This window comes from Chlorocebus sabaeus, chromosome 16, assembly GCF_047675955.1.
Source record: "Chlorocebus sabaeus isolate Y175 chromosome 16, mChlSab1.0.hap1, whole genome shotgun sequence".
NCBI lineage: Eukaryota > Metazoa > Chordata > Mammalia > Primates > Cercopithecidae > Chlorocebus > Chlorocebus sabaeus.
The window spans coordinates 25,165,326-25,187,013 of NC_132919.1; the positions used below are offsets into that span (position 1 = coordinate 25,165,326).

Genomic DNA, 21,688 nt, shown 5'->3' on the forward strand with positions numbered 1-21,688 from the left:
CTCGCTCTTGCCGCCCTGTGAAGAAGGTGCCTGCTTCCCCTTCACCTTCTGCCATAATTGTAAGTTCCCTGAACTGTGAGTCAATTAAACCTCTTTCCTTTATAAACTACTCAGTCTCAAGTATTTATTATTATTATTATTTTTTAACAGAGTTTGAATCTTGTCACCAAGGCTAGAGTGCAATGGCACCATCTAGGCTCACTGCAACCTCTGCCTTCCAGGTTCACGGGATTCTCCTGCCTCAGCCTCCCGAAGTAGGTGGGATTACAGGCGCCCACCACCACGCCCAGCTAATTTTTTTTGTATTTTTAGTTGAGACGGAGTTTCACCATGTTGGCCAGGCTGGTCTTGAACTCCTGACCTCAGGTGATCCACCCGCCTCGGCCTCCCAAAGTACTGAGATTACAGGTGTGAACCACCACGCCCGGCCTCAAGTATTTCTTTACAGCAGTGTGAAAACAAACTAAAACCCCTTCCCTGAGGTGCCTTCTGCTTAGGCAATCAGCTGCCCCGTGTTCCTCCTATGCCCCCTGGTCTTTCTGTTCCCCTGATGAGGGCCAAGTGATAAACAGGGCCAGCCCCAGCCCCATCCTACTGCAGCCTGTGTGGCTGCTGGGGAGGCCGCGCTCCTTTCCTCACCCCAAGGGGCCCTGATATGCTCTTTGGATCCTGGAGGAAACTGACCCCCTATTCTCACACTGGTGCAACTTCTTCCAAGACCTCAAAGCTGGACAACGTGAGCCGATCTTTTTAAATGTCTCCACTTGCTAGAGCTGTCACTGGGACAGCACTAGAGGGTGGTGCCAATGGATGAATGGATGGAAGGATGGATGGACTGTAGTCCAGGGATGATGTCCCTGTCTGTACTGAACTGGGCCCTTCCTCCAATGAGCAGCCTTCCTGAGTGAGTTTATACAATTGTCCCTTGGTATCCATGGAGGATTAGTTCTAGGGTCCCGGGAATGCCAAAATCCATGGATGCTCAAGTCCCTGATATAACATGGTCTAGTATTTACATAAAAGTTATGCACATCCTCCAATAGACATTAGACCATTACTAGATCATTTATGACATGTAACACAATGCAGATGCTACATAAATGGTTGTGATACTGTATTCTTTAGGGAATGATGACAAGAACAAAGTCTGCACATGTTCAGTAGAGACATAACCATCCAATTTCTTTTCTGAATATTTTCCATCTGCTGTTGCTGAATCCACAGATGCAGAGCTTGCGGTTATGATGGCCAAGTGTGCTTTGAGAGTAGGGTGGATGAGATTGCTAATGAGTACAGGGGAGCAGGTGTCGATCAGAGGTCCCTGCATTGGGGCATCTGGACGCCCTATCTTGGGACTTGAGACTCCATTTGGATGGCACAGGCAGACTCAGTCCAGGTCAAAGTTCACCCCTTGAAGCTTCATTTTATCCCAAGCTCTTTCTGGAGCCTGGAATTTGGCATCCCCTAGGCCCTGGCAGGAAGGGCAGATGAACCAGATTTTAGATAACATGTCTGGAATGGAGTGAGGCCCTACTGTGTGCCTGGCACTTTCCCCACAGGATCCTCTCTCTAGAACTTTCAAGGGTTATGGTGTGAAATACCCAGTTAAAATATCAGAAATTTTTAAAAAAGATACCATTAGAGACACGAAAATACCATTAAGTAATAGTATTAGCATTTGTATTCTGAGATTCAACAGTAGTGGTCACTTCCCTCCATCCTTATGTGTATCCCACACCACCCTGGGCGAGGAGGGCTGAGGTTAGGGAACACCCGTGGATGCTCTGATACTGGTCCTGGGCCTCGGGAGTGACAGTGATGAGGAACTGGGTGCACACATGAATGGGGCAGCCAGGCCTGGCCAGAGAAGGCACACACACGTGCACAGATGTGTTTACCCATGTACAGGTGTGCACGCATGAACACAAACACATTGCAGGCAGGCATGTGGCCGCCTCAGGCAGCGGAGGACCCTGACTCTGGGCCCTGCTGACCCGGGCAAGGCCCCACTGTGATGCGTGCCATGACCTCAGAATGTCACTGGTGCTTAGCACCAATCCGCTCTCTGGCCTGCCTCTGTATTCTACGGCAGTTACCCACGCACAGTGGTATCAGCTACACACGCACAGTGGTATCTGGGACCAGTTTTGTGGACTCAAGGGTTTTCTACCTGAGAGGCATAACGCAGGCCAACTGATTCATCAGAATCAGGTGAATGCGACCTGCTCTCTTCCCTCCAGGCTGACTTGGGGACAGTGGCTATGCTGTGGGTGGTGTTGGCCTCTGGGCAGCTACCGAGGAGGGTCATCCCTGAGCACTCACCGGTCGCCCGTTCTACACTGCCAGTGTAGACGATTGGCTCTTTCGTCCTCATGGTGGCTTCATAGAGTGAGTGCTGTTCCCTAGTGTACCCATTCGACAGGTGAGACGTCTGGGGTCAGAGAGGCGGTTACTGACCTGGGAATCCACCCAGGACCCTAGGTTTTGCTCTCAGCCCTGCCGTACGCTGTGCTGGAATTCAGTCCTGAACCCTGTGACCTCCCTGCTGTAGATCCCAAGTCTTCCCAGGTTTCCCATCCTGATGGGGCAGAGCCTGGCCCTGGCAGAGCCACTGGGATAGATCCACTGTGGGTGGGGGGAATTGGAAGGTCCTGAGAACACCTCTGTGCCCTAAGCTGTGTCCTGATGGTGGCTGTGGGCCTCACTGAACACACATGGTCCCTTGTCCTGGGGAACCTTCTGTCCTTGGGTAGATGTGGAAAATGAAGGAGCCCTGGAGGGCTGGCTGGGGGGAGACCCTCTTCCCTTCTGTTCAAAGGGGTCCCGGCACTGGGCTTCTCTGCACATATTTCTTGCTCTGTCTGGTCCTTTCGAGGCCTCGCCCTCCTTTTGCCCCAAGTGTTCCCAGGAGGGACGGTCCATCCAGGTATTCTCTGGGACCAAGGACCCACTGTCCTTCCTCAGCGACCTGGGAAAATGAAGCCCCTCCTGTAGGGACAGCTCAGGATGGTGGAGTCCAGTCCCTCCCCGAATGAAGGTTTCCCCTAGCACAAAAGATCATTTACATCCCCCAAATAGAACACCCTCCTGCTCAACTGGCATTATTCCTAAAGTGGCTTCACTGTTCAGACTCAACGGCCATGGGAGCCAAAGTGATGAGTGGAGTAGAACAGAGCAGTCAGGAGAGATCTTGTTCGCGGTAGGAAACTGGACATCTCTGTGGTCCCTGAGCATCTCAGGAGGCCGATTGTACAGAGACCTCTGGTCGCTGACCTCAGTCTCCCTCCACATCCCTGGAATAGCCCATCATGGGCCCTTCACCCTTGGCAGGTGGACAATATTCAACCTGCTGGGGCAGGTGTGTCCCCATTTCATGGCATTTGGGGACGACGGGATTCTCTGTCCAGGTCCCACTGTCCTCAAGTCCTTGGGATGATGCCCACCCTTGCTTGGGACTGGAGACTCCAGAGACTCATGCAGGTGTGGGACACTAGGTCTGGCGCCTTTTTACCCGGGGGCAGTGGTGGAATGGGGGTTACGCAGCCAGTCAGCATCTGGGAGCCTGGCGGGAACGGTTCAGGTGTTCTCCGAAGCTCTCAAGTACAATGTAACTTTTAGATGATTTTGTCTCACAGGATGGTAATCGTAGAGGATGCAGATAGTTTGCGGGCACAGGAGCGAGAGAATATCATCATGAACTATGAGAAGGTACAGGTCGGTCTGCTCCTTGGAGGGAGGCCTCTTCCAGTGCGCCCTGGTCAAAGGGTCCTGGATTCCCTAGGAGCACAGAGTGGGCACGGGTGGCCACTACCTCCAGGCCCTTGCACCCTTTACCTTGGACCCCTCACCAAGCCTCCCTCTGGGTTACAGGGACACCGAGCTGGGCTGCTAGAGGACATGGGTCCTGAGCCTGTTGGAATCTACAACAACACTGATCGCTTTGGGATTGTGCAGTGAGTCCTCTGTGCTCCCCTCACCCCTGAGGCACCTGTCTCAGCTCAGGGATGGGTTTGTTTTCAGAAAGGCCTTTCTGAGGCAGGACTGTCTCGCCGGGTCGGGCCAACCTCCTTTCCAGGGTCAGAACTCCTCCCTGGCTCCCCTGCTGGTCCAGCCCGAGGTTGCTGTTAGGCCAGAGGTGCGGGGCCCATCTAGGGAGTGGGTGGGAATGGAGACTGGGCTAGGTCAGGCCCCTGGACTCTCAGCAGTTCTGTCCCCAAGTCAGCACAAGAGCAGGGCAGCCTGAGGCTCTGGCCATGTCTACTTGGAAACAACCCCAGTGAAATCCAAGGGTTGTGGCTACAAGGTGAGGGGACGCCTGGCCTAGCCTCAGGGCTGTTGTCCAGCAGGTCTCTGAGGGCCCACCTGCCCCAGTCCTCCCTCATTTCCCTAGAGATACAGCCCTCACTGTCCCCATGGGGAAGGGGGAAAGGAATGGGAACGATGGGAGTGGTGGCCCTAGGAGAATGGGGGAGAGGATGGGCAGGGCCCCATTCTGGGCATCTCACCGTGAGGCCAGGGAGGCAGCAGGGCTTGTGGCTAGAGACCCTGGGTCTGGTGCTGGGAAAGGACCTGGGGCCATGTAAGATGAGCCCAGCCAGGAGTCCATCCCTTAGGGTTCATAGGATGGAGAGACAGAGGATCCCGGGGGAGGGAGGGTGGGAGCGAGCTGATGAGCGGCGCCACTTTAGAAACGCAGGGAGTGTGGGTCAGGTGCAGGGAGAGGCAGGTGGAAACTGGGAGTCAGAACCTGAAAGGACCTTGGGGCTGTTAAGTGGGATGGGCCCCTGGTACACCAGAAGTACACTGGGCAGGTCTCAGGGCAGTCTCCCTTGACCCTGGTGGTGTGATGTGGTCACTCCCTGAGGGACTCCTGTCAGGGCCCAGTCGGCCACTCTGGGCGGCCCCCATCCCATCTCAGGCCTGACCTTTCTCAGCTCCAGCAGAAAGCACCACCTCCAGTCCAGGACGGGCAGCCCCATTGTGCAGCCTGACCACCCCCCACACCAGGAGCCCCAGTAACCCCGGCCAGACTGGCCCCACACTCCTTCTTCTCCCAGGTCCTGCCCCTCCTGGGAGTCAGCCCCACAGGAAGGCCCTTGTCCTCCCTTCCCTGTGTCTTCTCCTGGACTGAGCCCTGAGCTAGATAGGGATATAACCTGTCCTTTCAGGGGGTTGGTTCCCAGTCTCGGGGAGCTCCAGGCCCTGTGCAGATCCTCAGTTCTGCCTGGGTTGTCTTACAGTGAGACAGAGCTGCCTTCTGCCACTGCTTGGGAGGTGAAGGTAAGAGCCTGATGCATGGGGAGGGGGCAGAACCAGTAATATGGGGACTGGGCAGGTGGTCGATGAGGCAGAGGAGGCAGCTGGCTTGGGCGGTGGCGGGTGAGGGCAACACGATGTCCCTGGGAGGGGCAGCAGTCCCTGCTGGAACTGATCCCAGGTTGTTGTAACTTTGGCAGCGTGATAAGATTCCACAGTGAGAACCACAGTTGTGGCGTGGGGGTGGCTGCCCGCCTGTGTCAGGACCCCACCTAGAGGCTGGGACCTGACCTAAGACTGGTGTGTCTGTGGCCTGAGGATGGCATGTCTCAGGGTCCCAAAGCCAGCCCACTGGCGCTCATTTTCTCAAAGGCTCTCAACCCTTAGGGTCTGCCCTTCCCTGGCTCCCTCCAGCTGGGTCCACCAGGGTTCCAGAGCCCTAGACGCAGCATCCATGGGCGGCTCTGGGAAGCCTGGCAGCTCCCCTAACTCCAACATTCCTCATTTGACAGCAAATGCGGGGGGAGATAACACGAAAGAGCAAGTGGATGGAAATGCTGGGACGCTGGGAGACATATAAGAACAGTAAAAAGGTAATGTGTGGAGGGAGAGGCCCTGGGGACCACTCTCTGCAGAGACAGGGGACGGGCACCCATGGCTGTGGCCTGGCACCATCAGCCTCTCAGAGGGCGGGTGGCACACTGACCTCACCCAGAGGACTGCAGGCCTGGTCGATGGTTTGCCTGCCTATTCGTGCAAGCATCACCTTGCTGGGAGGGAATCTGAATCTAGGGCTGGGACCACCTGGAGCTCAAGGCTAGGGATGCCCTGGTGACCCAAAAGAAGGAAAATGTTGAGATTAGAGTTCCGACCCTGAGTGTCCAACCACTCTTTCAATCCTGGGAAGGGAGACTGTGTCCCAGCTTAATGTCACCTCTAATGAGGAATCATGGGGCCAAAACCAACCATTTCCAGAATCCTCGGGCTCTGGTCCTCACTGGGGTCGCACCGTGGCCTGTGACACCAGTTTGTTTTCTGCCCACAGCTGATAGATCGAGTATATAAGGGCATTCCCATGAACATCCGGGGCCAAGTGTGGTCAGTCCTCCTGAACATCCAGGAAGTCAAGTCGAAAAACCCCAGAACATACAAGGTACGTTCAGCCAGAGCACAACAAACAGGACAGGCCGTGTCAGGGGCCCAGGTCTCCAGCTGGAGTGAGCATCAAGCCCAGGCTCAGGGGTGGGTGGGATGGTCAGATGCACATCCTGGGCACGGACGGTGACATAGTCACCACAGACAAACTCGGCTCTGGTGACCCTCCCCGGCTTCAGTAACAAGCCAAAAAGCAGTTTTGTGCAGAAGGAAACCTTCCTGCTTTCCTTCCTTCCCGAAGTGCTGACTGTGGGCTGACTGCCATTTGGGGCCGGGAGTCTTCCATCTGTTCTGAGGCTGCTTCCTCCTCTTGGCCCCGCCCTACAGGTCATGAAGGAGAAGGGCAAGAGGTCATCTGAACACATCCACCAGATCGATGTGGACTTGAGCAGGACATTAAGGACTCACATCTTCTTCAGGGATCGATACGGAACCAAGTAAGCCTATGGGAGCGACAGGGTCTCAGTGGAGATGGAGTGAACGAAAGGGATGGGGGCTTCCCCGGAGAAGAGGCCAGGGTCACCTAGGAGGGATGACAGAGCTGCCAAGACCTCCCCTGACCCAGGGAGCAGCCGGCACCATGAACTGAGCACCTGGTTCCAAGCCCTGGGCCAGACTGGAACATGTAGGGCCAGAACCCAGGAGGATCCTGAGGAGACAGAAGGCAGCAAACAAAATCATGCACAATGGTGAAAGGTGCTCTCCCTGACCCACGGGGACCCATGGTAGGACTCACGGGAGGGTGGAAGGATGGAGGGCCCATGAGTCTCTCCAGGCAACACTGACAGCACCAAATGCTGGGGCAATTAGGGGTCCTGGAAACTGTCATCCTGGTCTGTTGGGAACATGACATGGCACAGCCACTTTGGCAGCCAGTTTGGAAGTGACTCACAAAGCTCAATGCACTTCAACCACGTGTCCCCAAAGTATCACAAATATTGATCCCACTGATTTGAAAACTGATGTCCACATGAAACCTGCATGCCACGTCCACTGCTTGTTTCATCGTCACTCACACAAGGAGCCTTCGGGGACAGTCTTCAACATGGGAAGGGGGAAAGCAAGGCTGGTCCTCCCTTCAAACGGAAGACACAGTGAGAAAAGGGAATCAGCCAGTGATGCCCACACGAACGTGGGTGGATCCTAGATGCATTTTGCTGAGGAAAAGAAGCCAGACCCAATAAGCTACCACGTAGGATTCCCATTCCTGGGCCATTCTGGAAAAGACCAAACCATAGGGGTTGAGAAGCAGTCTGGGTGGCCGGGGGCTGAGGGATCAGGGAGAGGCCGGGTGCATAGGGGCCACCTGGAGACTTGGAAGATGAAGGAGTCGCTTCAGGAGGGGCTGGAGCAGTCACCAGGAGACTCTGCCCATTGGTTTAGAACCATGGAGGAACTGTACACCCAAAGGCTGAACTGGCGTGTGTGCAAACTGAAAATAAATAAAGAAAATCATTCAGAGTGAAAAGGATCAGGCAAGTCACTGTACAACGGGGCTATCTGCATGTCACAGATGTGGATTTTACTGAAACATTTCCTCAAAGTCAAAGGCCCTGAAGAGCTCACTGCTTATCTGGTGAATCATCTGAACCTGAAATGGGATTTGTTGTTAGGCTTTGTAGACAAAGTGAAGCTAACGGCATCTGCACAAAACAAACAAAAGCCTCATTTCTCTGTCTCCTAGGCAGCGGAAACTATTCTACATCCTCCTGGCATATTCGGAGTATAACCCGGTGAGTATTCCCGGCAGTGATGTTCCCGGGCAGTATTTCACTGTTCACAGGAGTGGGTGTCTGGTGGGGGTGTCGCTGCTTCTTTTAAAGTTAGTATTTGTGACCCACCAGGATATAGGAGGTAGGACTCCAGCTCACCGCTGGCATAAACCTCCAAGCAAGGGGGTGACCTCAAGGGGTCAAGCTGAGACACAGAGGAGTCGGGGCATGGACTCCTGGTGTCACCTGGGTCTGACCACCACTTCTCAGAACAAGAAATGATGCCCTCCTCCTGGGGCTGCCCCAAAGCCCAGGAGCTTGGCAGGGTCGCATGTGGGATGGTGCCATCAGGAGACAGTTTGGACAAGGTGCTGAAGTGCCTGATGGACTTGGCTCTTGTTGTGAAATGAATTTGCATCCCGAGGAAGCCTCTTCTTCAGAGGAAGCCTCCCCAGTCACCTCTGCCCTCTCCAATGACATGAGTCCTCCCAGGTGACCTCAGTCCTCCCAGGTAATGTCCTTTCACGGTGACTCTGGCTCTTGCAAGAGGTGGGCTACTGCAGGGACCTGAGCCACGTCGCGGCCTTGTTCCTCCTTTATCTGCCTGAGGAGGATGCATTCTGGGCACTGGTGCAGCTGCTGGCCAGGGAGAGGCACTCCCTGAAGGGTAAGTGAACAGGTGCCCAAGGGACCTCATGCAGTCAGACCCAGGGACGACCACTCTGGCCAGATGATCTCAGCTTTCAGCCAAGGCACCTTCCTTGGCCAGCTCCTTGGGAGTCTTTACGATGTCTCTGCTGAGGGTCCCCCAGGAGTCCGCGGCTGACCCCAAAGCCCAAGTCAGACGCCTTTCATCCCCGTCAGCGGAGGGCATCTCATCCTCCCCGTGGCCACCCTCTGTGTCCTGCTGCCACGCCCTCCGGCTCTGATTGTGTAGCTGACTCTCCAATCCCTGAGAATCCTGCTGCCCTTGGTGCCCATGAATGGGCCGACCAAGCCCAGGTGGCAGCATCTCCCCAACCCGTGTCCCCTGGTCTGACCTCACTTCCAGGAGACGACCAAGAGCCCAGCACCCACCCTGCTCTGGCTGCCATGTGGTGGCCTCAAGTCATGCTTGCCCTTTTTGCACCCTGGTACAGGAGGCATCCAGGGGAACCTCCAGCCAGCCTCCAGGGGATGTTCCTGCCCCACGTCCCCAGGGCAACGGCTGCATGGTGGGTCACCACATGGGAGGGTGAAAGGCTTTCAGGTTTCGGGTCCTCTCCAGCTGCCCAGCTCTTCCTGCTGATGGCTCCACATCTTCAGGGAAGGCTCTGATTTCTTGATGGGCTTGGGGTTTCTCAGGATTCCACAGCCCAAATGGTGGGACAGTCCAGGGCCTCCAAGACCATCAGGAGCATGTGGTACCCACGTCACAACGCAAGACCAGGTGGTATCTGGTGAGTTTATGGCATCTGGTGAGCAAGCTTGGGCTCTTCCCCAGAGACTCTGCCTCCCATGGCGCTGGAGGAATGGGGACTGGAGCCCCTGGTGGGGCTGGTGACTGGCTGAGTCCAGCCAGGGCCTGACCTGGAACGTCGGATTCTCCATGGGCTGGGAGTTGGATTCCTTTCCTGCCCTGGAGGAGACAGAGGCACAGGGATGGGGGCCCAGCTCCCGCAGAGCAGGGCAAAGGGCAGTGTGTCCACCGGGAGTGTGGGAAGGGGACGGTGTTGTGGGGAGCCATGGACACCGCCCAGTGTTCTGCACTAGGGGAAGGGTCTTCAGAGGCCCTGCAAGAGGGAAGTTTTTAGGGCAGCCCAGGGGGCCCTGAGCACCTCTGTTCCTCCCATCAGGACAACGAAGGTCGTTGTGCGCAGGATTCCTCCTTAGGCTGGCTTCTCCAGATGTTGAATGACAGGGGAAGAAGGCACAGGGAGACCCTGGCTCAGGGACCCTCCTTGCCCTGCAGTGCCCTGCTTCCCTAGCCAGGGGCTCTGGCTCACCCATAGCCCACAGGAGGCTCTGCACACTGGAGGGCCCTCACAGAACACCCAAACAAAACCCTCTGCCCAAGAGGGGTCATCCCAGGGCAAATCACTGGGGCTCAGGACCAGCCTTATAGGCAGACTGGGCCAAGACCTGACTTGGGAGGGATCAGGGAAGCCTCCAACCCTGAGCAAGCCCCTCTCTCCAGCAGCCACACTCCCAGTCCAATGAGTGCGTCCCATGAGGAGCTGTAAGACCTTGTCTGACCCAGCACCCTGGAGGGCTCAGGAAACCCTCATGGGAAAGGTCACTGACCCTGGGGACTGAAGCCCCAGTGGGCTCAGCTCGAGCCACCAGCCCCAGCCTGGAAGGGCTACAGTCTCCCACACCTGCTATCCCCACAGATCTCTCTCGGGCTCATCCTGCGCCTGTGGGACGTGTATTTGCTGGAAGGAGAACAGGTGTTGATGCCGATGACAAGCATTGCCTTTAAAGTTCAGCGGAGTAAGTCTCCGTGTGTCCAGTGGGGCCTGGGGAGCCCTGGGGTCAGACGCTGACTTACCCGAGGGCAGCTTCCTCACACTGTCCTCATGATCCTCTGTTCTGGCCCAGAGGGAGGTCTGGCCAGGTGGGCTGGGCAGGGCACAGTGACACCGAGCCCATCCCCCACATGACCCAGATGAATGTTGTGAGCACTTCCCTACCCACTTCCCCCGGCCACAGTCTCCTGTGCACATCCGAACCCCTGGGGTGGCCACAAAAGATTCCCGCATCGCCTAGTGGGAGACTGAAGTGGCCACGGGGTATCAGCTGTGCCCCCTCCCAGGGAACTCTCCTGGCCTGATGTCCACCCTGTCCCTAGAGCGCCCCATGAAGACATCCAGGTCTGGCCTGTGGGCACGTTTTCGGAACCAATTCTTTCACACCTGGGAGTTGGATGATGACTCTGTGCTCAAGCATCTTAGGGCCTCTACGAAGAAACTAACAAGGAAGCAAGGGGACCTGCCACCCCCAGGTGGGCTCCAGTGCCATGTCCCCTCCCATGTCACCCTCTGGGGCAGTCAATAGTGGGGGAGTGCCTGAGACCCGCAACCCTACTACCTGGGCCTTCCTCTTCACCTTTTCTTCCTCCTCTTCCTCCTGGACTCTAAGAAAGTACAGGAGGCCCACCGGTCCTCACGGCAGGCGCTCAGTGCGTGTGTACTGGATGTGTTGTGCATGCAGGAGGGCGATGTGGGCAAGACCCTCCAACAAGCCCCCTCCCACATTCCACGGTGTCTCTGTCTCCCCATCACAGGACCCTCAAGGGCACTAAAGGAGCCAGACCCATTTGTGGGAAACCTCTCCCCTCCCTGCAAGCACCCACAGCCTCAGAGAGCAGCAGAGGCCAATCACTCCTGCACGCTCCTCCAAGATTGCCAGGACATCTTCCTACCCTTCCTACCAGCCTTGAGCCAGGGAGACAAGGGAATCGGGTGTCCCTGACCCCAGAGCATTCAGGGAGAGGGTACAGGCGGGACCTCGGGCAAGAGCCAGAAACCCTGTCTCCACTAAAAATGCAAAAACGTAGCCAGGCGTGGTGGCACATGACTGTGGTCCCAGCTACTCGGGAGGCTGAGGCAGGAGAATCACTTGAACCCAGGAAGCGGAGGTTGCAGTGAGCCGAGATCACGCCATTGCACTCCAGCTTGGGCAACAAGAGAAAAACTCCATCTGAAAAAACAAAACAAAACAAACCAACAAAACAACAACAACAACAAAAGTCATATTTAATAGGGACTTACAAACAGAAGCCATGTCAGTGTCTGGTGGTGGAGAGATGAGATCGTGGATCCCCGCACCATTACACTGCAGACCCAGGGCTGATATACCACAGGGAAAGGGTATGTATGATTCAGAAGTGATGTGTAAGACAATTAAAGTATGATAACAGCAAAGCTGGTTTACCCTGAGGGCAGGATTTACAGTAAGTATGTGCTCTTACACAAGGAATAACAGACAAACTGGAAAACTTAATGGCCTTCCCAGAGCAGAGGTTAATCTGAAGTGAACATGGCAGATTAGCATCCAACGTGGAGATGCTTTGGCCTCCACATAGCGACTTCAAGAAATTAAGAATCCCCAAAAGTAGCCACTGTCTTTAGGAGTACAGCGGAGGGCGGCAGCAGTGGTGGTCTTGGTGGTGTTGGTAGAAGAAAGAGGTTAGACTGACTTGTCAAAGTGATGCAACTAATGAGAATCTGCATTGTCTTAATCAGCTGCTGCAACAAAAGTCAATTGTCCCAAACCTCAGTGGCTTGAAATAACAATCGTTCCTATGAATCTGTCAGTCAGCTAGAGGATCAGAAGTGGGTCAACTGATTTTTCGGTCAGCTAGGGGATCAGAAATCCAAATCTTACTGGTTTAACTGGTTATTCTTTTTTTTTTTTTTTTTTTTTTTTTTTGAGACGGAGTCTTGCTCTGTCTCCCAGGCTGGAGTGCAGTGGCTCGATCTCCACTCACTGCAAGCTCCGCCGCCTCCTGGGTTCATGCTTTTCTCCTGCCTCAGCCTCCCTAGAAGCTGGAACTACAGGCACCAGCCACCACGCCCAGCTATTTTTTTTGTATTTTTGGTAGAGACGGGGTTTCACCGTGTTTGCCAGGATGGTCTCTATCTACTGACCTCGTGATCCGCCCGCCTCGGCCTCCCAAAGTGCTGGGATTACAGGCGTGAGCCACCGAGGCCAGCCCTAACCTCACTTTTAATCCATAACTATATTGTGCCCTTCCTCTTCCTCAATACTGGTGAGATCTGCCTCTCTCTCCCCATCTCCACTGTTACCCTACTTAAAACCAGCATCGCCTTTCATCAGGACCACTTCAGTCACCTCCTAAATGCAGTAGTCACCCAGTTATCCATGGGAGAAACATTCTAAGAACCCCAGCGGATGTCTGAAATGACAAATGGTACTGAGCACTTAATTCTGTTTTTTGCCATACACACATACCTATAAAAAATGTTAATTTACAAATTAGGCACAGTAAGAGATTAATAACAATAATAAAATAGAACAGGCTGGGTGTAGTGGCTCACACTTATAATCCCAGGACTTTGGGAGGCCAAGGCGGGCAGATCACCTGAGGTCAGGAGTTCGAGACCAGCCTGGCCAACGCAGTGAAACCCCATCTCTACTAAAAATACAAAAATATTAGCTGAATGTGGTGGCTCACGCCTGCAGTCCCAGCTAAGCAGGAGGCTAAGGCAGAAACCTCAATTGAACCCGGGAGGTTGCAGTGAGCCAAGATCATGTCACTGCACTCCAGCCCGGGTGACAGAGACAGACTCCACCTCAAAAAAATTTTTAAAGATTAAAAAAAATTTAACAATCTACTATGAAAAAGTTATGTGAATGTGGTCTCTCTGAAAGTACAGTCTGCATAACAACAACCACATACACAATGGTGGTCCCATGAGATTAAATGGAACTGAATAATTCCTATTGCCTAGTCACGTAGTGATGTGATAGCCATAGCAACATGACAGAGCAATTTTTAAACTAAATGTAGTGTACATTAAGTGTACAATGTTTATGAAGTCCATTCTCTCACTGCTATAAAGAACTACCTGAGACTGGGCAATTTATACAGATAAGAGGTTTAATTGACTCACAGTTCCACATGGCTGAGAAGGCCTCAGGAAACTTTCAATCACGGTGGGAGGGGAAGCAAGCACGTCTTACATGGCAGCAAGCAAGAGAAAGAGAATCTGTATGTAGGAAAACACTGCCACTTTCAAAACCATCAGATCTCAAGAGAATTAATTCACTGTCACAAGAACAGGATGGGGGAAACTGCCCCTATTATCCAGTCACCTCCCTCCTTCAACACATTGAGATTACAATTCTAGATGAGATTTGGGTGGGGATACACAGCCAAACCCTATCAGTAATGTACAATAATGTCTCAGGCTTTCACATTCACTCACCACTTACTAACTGACTCACCCAGAGCAACTTCTAGTCCTGCAAGCTTCATTCATGGTTAAGTCCTATACAAGTGCATTTTTTTTTTCTTTCATACCATTATTTTAGCTGTACCTTTTCTATGTTTAAAAACACAAATACTTACCGTTATGTTAAGTTGCTTGCAGGATTCACTAATGAAATGTACAAGTTTGCAGCCTAGGAGCAATAGGCTATACCATGTAGCCTAGGTATGTAGTAGGCTATACAATATAGCTTTGTTTGAGAACATTCTAAGATGATTGTGCAATGACAAAATCACCTAATGAGGTATTTCTAAGAACATACCTCCCTCCTGCATTACACAACATGTGATTCTACCTCACTGTACTCTACTCATCTATTTTCAGAGGGGTTGACCATGGGGAACTAAAATCAAGGAAAGAAAAACAGAAGATAATGGAAAATGACTGTAGTCTCTTAATATTCACTCTAACCAACTATCACCAATCTGCAGAATGAACTTTTCACAACAAAACGAACTTCAGAAATGCAAATCCAAACATACCACTGCCCACTTAAAAACACTTCAATAGGCCGGGCACCCTGGCTGAAACCTGTAGTCTCGGCACTTTGGGAGGTCGAGGTGGGAGGATCACGAGGTCAAGAGATCGAGACCATCGTGGCCAACATGGTGAAACCCCATCTCTACTAAAAATACAAAAAATTAGCTGGGTGTGGTGGTGCACACCTGTAGTCCCAGCTTCCTGGGAGGCTGAAGCAGCAGTATCACTTGAAGCTGGAAGGCAGAGGTTGCAGTGAGCCGAGATCATACCACTGCACTCCAGTCTGGGCAACAAGAGCTAAACTGTGTCTCAAAAAAAAAAGAAAAAAAAATTACAGAGCCTATTGATAAAGTTTGGATATTTGTGTCTCCAAATCTCGTGTAAAAATATATTCCCAATGTTGAAGTTGGAGCCTAGCAAAAGGTGTTTGGGTAATGGGGGCAGATCCCTCATGAATGTCTTGGTGTTTTCCTTGTGGTAATGAGTGAGTTTCTTGCTGGTGTTAGTCCATGTGAGATCTGATTGGTAAAAAGAGCCCGCCATCTTGCTCCCTTCTCTCACCACGTGACACTCCTGGTCCCCATTCCCACTCCCCCATGAGTAACAGTGTCCTCAGCCCAAAGGTGTTGGTGGTATGCTTGTACAGCAGACAGAACTGTGAACCAAATAAATCTGTTTTCTTTATATGAATAATCTACCCAGTTCCACATATTCTTTTACAGCAACACAAAGCAGACTAATGCCGCTATATTTCTTGCCTTTCAGTATTTCACTCTACTGGTTTTCCTATTCCCTCTTTGGCAGCACCTTTCGGATCACCCTATCAAACCTTTAAATGGTGAAGTTCCTCAGGTCTCTGGCCTAAGATGTCATCTTATTTCACTTGAAACATTAGGCAATCTTATTCATTGTCCAAATTTCCATTACCAACTAAATTATAAAAAATAGAACAGTGAATCCCAAATTTTATCTATTTGTATCTGTCCTCAGGTTCAGGTATAAAACTCTATATGCTACATAAACACATTATTTTATTTTATTTTGAGATGGAGTCTCGCTCTGTTGCCCAGGCTGGAGTGCAGTGGCTTGATCTCGGCTCACTGCAACCTTCACCCCCAGGGTTCAAGCAATTCTCCTGCCTTAGCCTCCCAAGGAGCTGGGATTACAGGTGTGTGCCACCACTTCCATCTAACTTTTTCTATTTTTAGTAGAGATGGGGTTTCATCATGTTGCCCAGATTGGTCTCAAACTCCTGGCCTCAAGTGATCCACCCACTTCAGCCTCCGAAAGTGCTAGGATTACAGGCGTGAACCACCACACTCAGCCTACATAGACACTTGATATGCTCCACAATTTATGACAAAACCTGCTCTTCCTGCTCTTTCCATATATTGGTAATGATATTTTCAATGACACATTCCTCGTGCAAGACACCTAGTATACATAATCTGTGACCACTTCATACCTTACTCCCTAATCTCACTTTCTTTTTTTTCTTTCTTTCTTTATTTTTTTTTTTTGAGATAGAGTCTCGCTCTATCGCCCAGGCTGGAGGGCAGTGGTGCGATCTTGGCTCACTGCAAGCTCCGCCTCCCAGGTTCACACCATTCTGATCACATGAAATATCATCATAATTGTTTTAAAGGACTTGTGTGCTAATTCTATTTTCTGTTTCATTTCAAAATTGGTTTGTTTTTTGTTTCATTGTGGGACGTAATTTCCTGCTTCTATGTAAGTCTTATAAATTTTGATTGACTTTTTAGCCAGTGTGAATTTTACCTTGTTTTCTCGTTTCTCTAGTTTTGTTTGCCTTTTAAAAATATTTGTGAACTTTTTTCTGTGGTATTATTCAGTTGCTTGAAAACAGTTTCTTTCTGTTGGGTCTTTTATGTTTTCTTTGATTGGACCAGGGCTGTGTTTAGGGTTAATTTTTTCCTCCTTCTGAAGTCTTTTCTTTCCTAGTACTCCGATGTCATATCTCCAATGTGATATAAATTACATCACATCACTTCCTTTTGTATTTTGGGTACGGGTACTATTCACATCCTATGTCAGTTCTGGATGCTATTACCTCTAATTCTTTTGGTGATTTCTCACCTTGCCCTTGGATAGCTCATTTACATTGCAAGTGCTGATTTGTCATTCAACCAAAAGTTCTAGGGTGAGCCTTTGTAGGTCTCTTCATTTCTCTCTCTCTCTCCAGCTGTCTACTCAGTGCTGGTCTCCCTTGTGAGCTCTAGGCACCTTGGCCTCCTTGGACTTCCGGCTCCATTTCCTCAACTTGGGGAGACCACATGCTCTGCCTGCGTTCCTCCTTCCTGTTCCACGACCTGGAAACTCTCTCAAGGCAGTAAGCTGAGCATGCCTGTAGCCCGTTTGTTTTTGTCTTCCAGGGATCGTTGTCTTTTGTTACTTGTCCAATATCTTCAGTGTTGTTGTTTCATTCATTTTATTAGGTTTTTATTATTTCATGCAAGGAGGCTAAATCTGGTCCCCTTATTCACGCCGTCTTGACCGGAAGTGGTATCATTGTGGTTTCAATTTACATTTTCATGAGAACTGCTGATATTGAGCACCTTTTAGCTCGTGTGTTGACCATTGGTGTGTTCTCTGTTGATGAGTTTGTTCATTTAGCCTTTAGTGTTCTTTGTTTTGCTTTTTTCATCTATTTGAGTTGCAGAAGGTGTTTATATGTCCTAAATACTCATTTTTTGTTAGATAAATGTTTTGTAAATACTTTCCCCAAGTCTATGTGGTTTACCTATTTATTTTAACTGTACCTTTTGATGAGCAGAAACATTTATATCTGATAAGTTTAATTTATCAGTGTTTCTTTTGTAGTTATTGCTTGCTGTGAGCTAAGATACTTTTGCCTAACCTCAAAGTCATGAAGGCAGTTTCCTTGATTTCCTCTAAAAGGTTTTGCTTTTGCTAATTTATATTTAGGTCTGTGATGCATCTGCAGTTATTTTTGTAGGTCTGAGTTTTCTGCATATGGCTGTCCAGTTGTTTTTCACCATTTGTTGAAAAGAGTCTCGTTTTCTCACTGGGTTGCTTTGAGAACATCCCATGGCTGCATAAGTGGGATCTCTTTCAGAAATCTTCCTTCTGCTCCAAAAATCTGTTTGTCTAGCCCTGTTAGAGTATTCTGATTATTTTGTAACTTTACATTGTCTTGAAGTTAGAATTGCAAGGCCTAAAACCTTTTTCTTCTTTTTCGAAGTTCTGCATATTCTACGTCCTTCACATTTCCATGTCAATTTTAATAATCTCTTTTCTCTCTTCTCCAAAAATGACTGATGGGATCATGATTGTAATTGTCTTGAATCTGCTGATCAGTTTGAGGAGAACTGACATCTTAACAACCGTTGAGTCTTAATCATTAGTATAGTATATCTCTCCATTTATTTAGGTCTTTTATGTTTTGTCTGAGCAGTTGTTTGTTGCTTTTAGCCTTTGATCTTGCATGTCTTCTGTTTTTAAAATTATTTATTATTTTTTTCTTGTTTTGAGACGGAGTCTCACTCTGTCGCCTAGCTGGAGTGCAGTGGCACAATCTTGGCTCACTCCATCTCCTGGGTTCAAACAATTCTCCTGCCTCAGCCTCCCAAGCAGCTGGGATTACAGGCATGTACCACTAAGGCCAGCTAATTTTTATATTTTTAGTAGAGATGGGGTTTCACCATGTTGGCCAGGCTGGTCAACTCCTGACCTCAAATGATCTGCCTGCTTCGGCCTCCCAAAGTGCTGGGATTACAGGCATGAGCCACCACACCTGGCCTAAAATTATTTTTATTTTTAAGTATTTTGTCCTTTTTTGATGATATTTGTATTTCAAAATATTGAATACATTTTTCAGCAATTATAAAGTATTATAAAATTTTCTAACTTTTTGTTGGAAATTGAATTTTTGTATATTGACCTGTTTCTTACAACCCTACTTAAGTCCTATTAGTTCCACTAGTTTTTTAGGTAGATTTCTTAGATTTTCTATTAGATGATTGTCATAAAACACAATTTTCTCTCTTTTTTCCCATTGTAATTCCTTTTCTTCTCTTTCCTTACAGAATGGACTTAATCTCGTTTTCATTCTTGGAGGAGAGCATTCAGTGTTACACCATTAATTATAAGTGAGCTGTAGGAGTTTTATTGATGAACTTTATCAGATTGTTTTCAAATATAGATTTTATTACTATTTAGATATGACAAGTCCAACAGAAGCCAGCATGACTCCCATTGAAAAGATAGTTATAGTCACAGACCCCAAGAGGAATAGTCATGCCATGCCATGGAGAATACACAGTTGAGTAAGGTCTAGCCCCCGCTTCCTGAGGGTCTATGTCATGAATGCATATTGAGTTTTCTCAAAATCTTTTTCTGTATCTATTGAGATAATGCTATATATTTAAATATATTAATGTAAATTTCATTGTTTTATTTTCAAATGTTATACTAAATGCCATTTGGTGTCATGGTGTATTATTATTATTATTATTTTTGGAGATGGGTACAGTGGCGCAATCTCTGTTCACTATAACCTCTGCCTCCTGGGTTCAAGTGATTCTCCTGCCTCAGCCTCCCAAGTAGCTGGGATTACAGGCATGTGCCACCATGCTCAGCTAGTTTTTTTTTTTTTTTTGGAGACAGGGTTTCACCATGTTGGCGAGGCAGGTCTCCTGACCTCAAATGATCCTCCCTCCTTGGCCTCCGAAAGCGCTGGGATTACTTTCATAATCCGTGTGGGCCACCACAACTGGCCTCTTCTTCTTATATATTGTTGGAATTAAATTGCTAATAGTAAATACATCCAGCGAATTTTTTGTACTTTTAGTATAGATGGGGTTTTACTATGTTGCCTAGGCTGGTCTTGAACTCCTAACCTCAAGTGATCCACCCGTCTCAGCCTCCAAAAGTGCTGGGATTACAAGTGAGAGCCACTACAGCCGGCCAGACTTTTATAAAAGTTTTATGGTTATAAATGGTTATATAAAATATGTTTGTACACATATTTTCATGTCTTGAAGATAAAGTATATAAATGATATAAAAGACAAAAAGGTAATTTATAAATGCTATATCTTATATTATTTGCTTTGACTCTCTAGAAGTGAAGTAATTATACTGAATTTTTTCTCGATTCTTATTGCTTAATTGCTGTCCAAAAGAATAGGATTATGGTGTCATCGAAATTATATAAAAATGAATATTGAGGTTTTTTGGTTTTTTTTTTTGACAGAGTCTCTCTTTGTCACCCAGGCTGGAGTGCAGTGGCGTGATCTCGCTTCACTGCGGCCTCTGCCTCCTGGGTTCAAGTGATTCTCGTGGCTCAGCCTCCTGAGTAGCTGGGATTACAGGTGCCTAGGCGCCTTGATGCCTGACTAAATTTTTTTTTTTTTTTTTTTTTTTTTGAGATGGAGTCCTGCTCTGTCACCAAGCTGGAGTGCAGTGGTGCAATCTCAGCTCACTACAACCTCCGCCTCCTAGGTTCAAGTGATTCTCCTGCCTCAGCCTCCGAGTAGCTGGGACTACAGGAACGCACCACCATATCCAGCTAATTTTTGTATTTTTGGCAGAGACGGGGTTTCACCATGTTGGCCAGGATGGTCTCAATCTCTTGACCTCATGATCCACCTGCCTTGGCCTCCCAAAGTGCTGGGATTACAGGTATGAGCCACTGTGCCCAGTTTAAGTTTTGTATTTTCAGTAGTGATGGGGTTTCGCCATGTTCGCCAGGCTTGTTTTGAAATTCTGACCTTACGTCATCTGCCCGCCTTGGCCTCCCAGAATGCTGGAATCACAGGCATGAGCCATCGAATCTGGCCTAGTTTTGAAAATTAAAATTTTTCTTTTTTTTTTTCTTTGTTATAGCAGCGATGAGATGTTTGTGGTTTTGTTCCTTTTGTCCCTTCATCATGTAGTTTTTGAGTTACTGCGCCTGGAGACTGTGCCTGATGTTAGGGGTGGCTACAGCCATAAAATGGAGTTTATAATCTAGCAGAGGAGTTAGCTTAATTGCACAAATAGTTAATTGTAATTGTAATATATCCCAAGAAGGAAAGCATAGGTAAATCATCATATGGCACCTGACCTCATCTGGAGATTCAGAGACATTGCCTTTGATGGAATGACTTTAAGCAAGGACCAGAGGGATACATAGAAGTTATCCAGCTGCAAAAGAGGGTACAGTGAATGATAATATTCCATTTAGAGTAAAAACAACCCGTTAAAAGCCTTTGAAGTGGGAATGAGCTCTGGAGAATTTATAGAATTGAAAGTAGAAAAAGCCAGTGTTGCCCATAAAGTGAAATGTTGGAAGGAGGGAAGGTGGTGGAGGTAAGAAAGGGTTATATGATATAGGGAAACTATTGAAGTGTTTTTTTTGTTTTGTTCTGTTTTGTTTGTTTTTGAGACGGAGCCTCGCTCTGTCACCAGGCTGGAGTGCAGTGGTGCCATCTTGGCTCAGTGCAACCTCCTCCTCCTGGGTTCACGCCATCCTCCTGCCTCAGCCTCCTGAGTAGCTGGGACTACAGGTGCGCAACACCACACCCAGATGATTTTTGTATTTTTAGTAGAGACGGGGTTTCACCATGTTGGTCGGGCTGGTCTCGAACTCACAACCTCAGGTGATCTGCCCGTCTCGGTCTCCCAAAGTGCTGGTATTACAGGCGTGAGCCACCGCGCCTAGCCACTTTCTAAGAGATAGGATTAGTCAGTGGCTTTCTTCTGCCTCTCAGGTTCATTGTACTTTGGGGGTAGGCTAGCATAGATTTGCCCGCCGTGGAACAACTATGATTTTTTTCTGAAAGAATGGTGCTGTTACAGTTGTGGAATACCATAGTCATATTACGTTCAGGGAGTGGCAGCCCATGCTGCATTTCAGATGTAATTTCATTCCTTCCTACAGGCTGGTGAGGCCGGAAGACTTTGGGGTTACATCGTTGTGCATTTTGTTGGCGTAGGAGAAGGTAATATTTGTGAGTCTTGGCGTTTCAGCATGAAACTGAGAAAGGGAAGCTCAGTGAAGAGGAGAACAATGGTAGAGTGAACACAATTTTTTTTTTTTTTTTTTTTTTTTGGAGTTGGACCAGCC

General features: G+C 49.2%; 1 protein-coding gene across 1 annotated transcript; it reads left to right on the forward strand.

Moving 5' to 3' along the window:
• The first annotated feature begins 3,636 nt into the window (after window positions 1-3,636).
• On the forward strand, window positions 3,637-10,965 carry LOC140708758 (TBC1 domain family member 3F-like). Its single transcript, XM_073005546.1, has 10 exons — window positions 3,637-3,708; window positions 3,871-3,953; window positions 5,241-5,280; window positions 5,769-5,849; window positions 6,302-6,409; window positions 6,739-6,848; window positions 8,096-8,148; window positions 8,671-8,790; window positions 9,468-9,562; window positions 10,954-10,965. Exons 1-10 carry the CDS (start codon window positions 3,637-3,639, stop codon window positions 10,963-10,965), a joined length of 774 nt encoding a protein of 257 aa, XP_072861647.1.
• The last annotated feature ends 10,723 nt before the right edge of the window (window positions 10,966-21,688 follow it).

Bases quoted from the DNA above. Each gene is read 5' to 3' on its own strand.
- LOC140708758 (XM_073005546.1), top strand. From the start codon at position 3,637: ATGGTAATCGTAGAGGATGCAGATAGTTTGCGGGCACAGGAGCGAGAG. The intron at 6,410-6,738 runs GTACGTTCAGCC...CCCGCCCTACAG, and splicing joins AAAACCCCAGAACATACAAG to GTCATGAAGGAGAAGGGCAA. The intron at 8,791-9,467 runs GTAAGTGAACAG...GGGGTTTCTCAG, and splicing joins GGAGAGGCACTCCCTGAAGG to GATTCCACAGCCCAAATGGT.